We start from the raw sequence: 3,960 nt of genomic DNA, 5'->3' as shown, positions 1-3,960 counted from the left end.
TCGGCACCTCGCCGTGCCGCACCCAGACCCAGGCTATGTGGGCCAAGTTTGTCCCCGCCATGTCCGCGCGCCGGCAAACTTCCTTTTTGGGGTCAGGCCGGGGGGCGGCGCGGGGCGGGCGAGGACAAGGGAGTGTATTACGGTTTGAAAGGTTGCGTCCCGTCGGGCCAGCGCGACGCTCCGCGCCACGCCACGCCCTGCTCCAGGCAGCGCCACCACCCTGGCCCCGCGGGGCATGGCACAGCCCCTGCTCGCAGCATCCGAGACACCTGCTACCCGCAGCCCCGGCGCAGCCCCGCCCATATTGTCCTTCCAACAGGATTGCCCCAGAGGCGGTGAGGCTGTCTGCCGTTTACCCCCCTCACCCCCCCCGTCCTTCTCCTTCGCGGGCATCGATGTGATAGCGGCGCACAAGCGGCACACGTGACGGGGGCGTGACGGCGGCGTCCGCACAGCGCCGTAATAGAGTCCCGCGCGACCGCCGCCCCGCGCCACTCTGCTCACCACGGTTCAGTACTCACTTTGCACAATTGAGGCAGCAAGGAATGGAATAGCGCAAGCGTACGGGCAAAAAATAAAAATGAGAAAAAAAAGAAGAATAAAAAGAGGGTCGAGGTCGTGCTCGCACTTCCGTTGCGGGGCACAGCGCGGTGGGGTGGGGTGGGGTGGAGTAGGGCCGTGGGGCGCGCGGGCGCGCGGCGTGACAGGAACAGCTTGCCTTCGGCGGGCTCTCATGGGGCGTGATCTGGCAATGACATTGAAATAAGAAGTGCGCTTGCTGGGGAGGGGCGCGGGCGTCGCCGTGTGCACTGACCTATGGCGAAGTGGATCCACTGCGAGTAGGGGACGAGCCTGGTCTGGAAGAGAAGCGTCATGAGCGGCGTGACCAGCCAGTTGGACACGATGAGGATGGTGGAGCGCTGGCGAGTGGCCATGCGGTGGTAGTGCAGCGGCGAGAGCACGGCCTTGTGGCGGTCCAGCGCCACCAGCAGCACGGAGAACACCGACACTTGCACGGCCACGCTCTGGGCGAAGCGCGTCACCTCGCGCAGCCACAGCTCCCAGGGCCGGCCCCACACCTCGTCCGCGGCCTGCACCAGCGCTGCCGCAGCCACGCCGCCGCCCTCCGACACCTGCGACAATCCGGAAGAAAGGATGTTTCAAAAACGTGGCGAAACAGTATTTCATAGCGTAGACGTTCGAAAGCATTTGACAGAAAATGTTAGTTTGAGATAGAGCCCTGACCGGTCAGGGCGGGTAAAAATGAGACGCGGGGAAGTATTCGTTAAATATTAGGTTTTCAGAGTAAAATCGGGTTTTGTTTTGTGTCCGTTAGTGACGACACTATTTGCTGCAAATTGTTGCCGAATGGCTAATGCAGGAGACACAGCGAGTGTATCGGTGGATGCGTCTCGAGACTACGCGTGCATTCATGCGTCTCAACAATTTGTAGACCTCTCATTCGCCTACAACAGTGTGTGTTTTCGTGCCGTCACTGACGGATGCCCGCTCTGAAATAGCCCTTATGTTAAAAAAATCTAAACCAAGAATCTATCTTGAAAGCAGATGATACAAATTTAAGATTTAAGAATAGGTCTGTCTTCTAATTTTCTCTCCTATTGAGCTGTTTAAGGCTGCTTGTTACTTGCAATCTTGTAATTCGGCGGACTAGCGGCGTAGAGGGGAAGATAAGGGGCGGGCAGAGCGGCCGGCGTCGGTAGCCCAGTATTGTTGGGCAGGGATGGGGCCTCCCAGTCCCAGCCCAGAACTCCCCTGCCTGGTGTAGTATTGTTGAAGGGAGGGGATAACGCGAAAGCAAAAGGCTTCAGCGCGACAGCCAGTCCCCCAGCGCCCAAAATTATTGTTGATGCTGTTTGTGTTTGCTGGTTTGCGCTAGGTCTCTTCTCCTTTAGTTTGCTTTCACTCTTTTACCATATCGAGAGTTAAAGCTGCTGATACCTTGATATTATTATTTATGTATAATTTTTAAGTTAAATCTAAAGTGTTTCAAGGTATCATCTGCTAAAAAGAACACACTACTTTTCTTGTAGAAAGGCGGGCGCCGGCGTGCGGTGTTCGCACAGCTAGGAGCACAGTTTACTGTAGTTTACCCACCAGGACCTCAGCTCTAAAATGGAACAGGCGGCCGGCCGAAAGGTCACCGACTCGCAACTGCTTACACGGTACCCGGTACCCACCTACACAAAATTTCATAACACCCCATAATATAATAAAAGACACTTCATATACCCCAACCCGTATAAAACGAAACATAATACCATAATACTCTGTACACGGCTCAACTGAGTCGTTGACTAGTGGCTACGATCCACGCTGTTCCCACCCACCTCTCTTCCGCGCACGCCGGGCAGTATGACAACGGTACACAACGGTAAACTCTAGGGTCTTTATAAAGACAAAGATAAATATTTATCAACATTTTAGTCTTTCGTTTTGAATGCCAGAAAGCTGCGTTCCTATCAAAAGAAACGCCAATATTTGGCACTCAAAGACACCAAAAATAGTTATTTTTTGGAGGGATGTCAAAATGTGGAGTTTAAAGATGCAAAGTTATGGCATTCAAAAGTAACGCCAAAACCAAGGGGGCGATAACTACATTTTGACGTGTGCACATGACTCCCCAAATTTTTGATTCCCAGTGATTCCCGTCCGCTTATATTCATTCCTTAGGGATTTTAGTGGTATAAAACGCTTGTTTCGGCTAATTTGTACCAGTTCGTCTAGTTTCCCATTTAGTTTCAGCGATTTCTGTTGATTTCGCGATCAATTTTTATGCTGATGATTCCCAGGGCAGGTGTACACATGATTCCCGGAGTTGTTTGGCACCTCGGCCAAAACATTGGTATGCAAAAATGCCACAGAGTTTACAAGTACGGTCTGGTATAAATGACTAACGGCTTAGTCTGAAATGCGGTAGGGGATTTGTGTAAAAGTCGACCTCACCCCACCCACTCGTCTCGTCATGTGTGCAGTAAAACCGAGACTAGTCAGGAGCGCTTTCGCCTTTGAAGCCCAAGGGGTACTTTCCAAGCGGGCGTTTTTGCCGTGTGCCGGGTCACGGGAGGACGCTAGAGAGAGACGTCCCGTCGCGACTGGGCGGTGATGAGGACAAACGGCGGAGGGGACCTGCGCGGGGGGGCAACTCACCTGGGGGTCGGCGGCGGCGGCCACGGCGGCGCTCGGCCACAGCAGGTCGGCGGCCGCCTGCAGGTCCGGCGGCGGCGGCGGCAGCGGCGGCGCCACCAGCAGCACCACCACGTCCAGGGGCGCGAGCAGCGCGGCGCACAGCAGGTTGGCGGCCAGCATGTTGTACACGTAGCGCGTCGAGTGGCTGCGCAGCGCGGGCCGCCCGCTCCAGATGAGCGCGCACAGCACGTTCACCACCACGCCCAGCACGCCGACCAGCCCGATGCCCAGCGCCTGCACCGCCGTCCACACGAAGTCCGCCGTCCACCACGCGCCGGCCGCGCCGCCCCGGCTGACTGCAGCAGAGAGGAAAAGAAACGCATTTAACAACTGTTGGGATTGGGAAACTTGAAAAACAAAATCAATACTTTCGTGCCTTTATGAAGACACCGAGTGTTGACTTTCGCGTCGCCTCGAAACACTCTATACACTGTAAAAATTTACATTTCTAGAATTCATAAAATTGCCTCAAAAGTTTTAGTTCCTTTGCACAATAATTGTGTGCCTTTATACAGACACTGAGTCCTGTTTGTTTTCGCTGTGAAATGGCCTCACATGAGTATGGGACAGGGACCGAGATTGGCACCGACATCCATCGCCTGTCCGAGGAAATAGCATGAAGCGATGGGGCTGCTCCTCTTTGTTAAGGCGGAACACGCTGGAAGCGTAGTCACTAATATCCTCAATATCCAACGTAGGGCCCCGTGCGTTAACATTGTGCACGGGGTAGCTGAGCGAAGTGCATTAAATTTA

At 54.4% G+C, this 3,960-nt stretch overlaps 1 protein-coding gene across 1 annotated transcript in view; it reads right to left on the bottom strand.

Annotated features, from left to right (window-relative positions):
- The window catches only part of LOC113209455 (uncharacterized), a 132,512-nt gene that overhangs the window by 8,572 nt on the left and 119,980 nt on the right, over positions 1-3,960 (bottom strand). Inside the window, exons 3-4 of the mRNA XM_052266577.1 lie at positions 3,169-3,503; positions 815-1,133 (exon numbers count right to left, since the gene is read on the bottom strand). Coding sequence (XP_052122537.1) covers positions 815-1,133; positions 3,169-3,503 — 654 coding nt within the window. The remainder of the gene's footprint in view (positions 1-814; positions 1,134-3,168; positions 3,504-3,960) is intronic.

This window comes from Frankliniella occidentalis, unplaced genomic scaffold, assembly GCF_000697945.3.
Source record: "Frankliniella occidentalis isolate FOCC.00 unplaced genomic scaffold, Focc_3.1 Scaffold40, whole genome shotgun sequence".
Lineage (NCBI taxonomy): Eukaryota > Metazoa > Arthropoda > Insecta > Thysanoptera > Thripidae > Frankliniella > Frankliniella occidentalis.
Note: the sequence above shows the minus strand (reverse complement) of the source record. Positions and strands in the feature narration are given on the sequence as shown.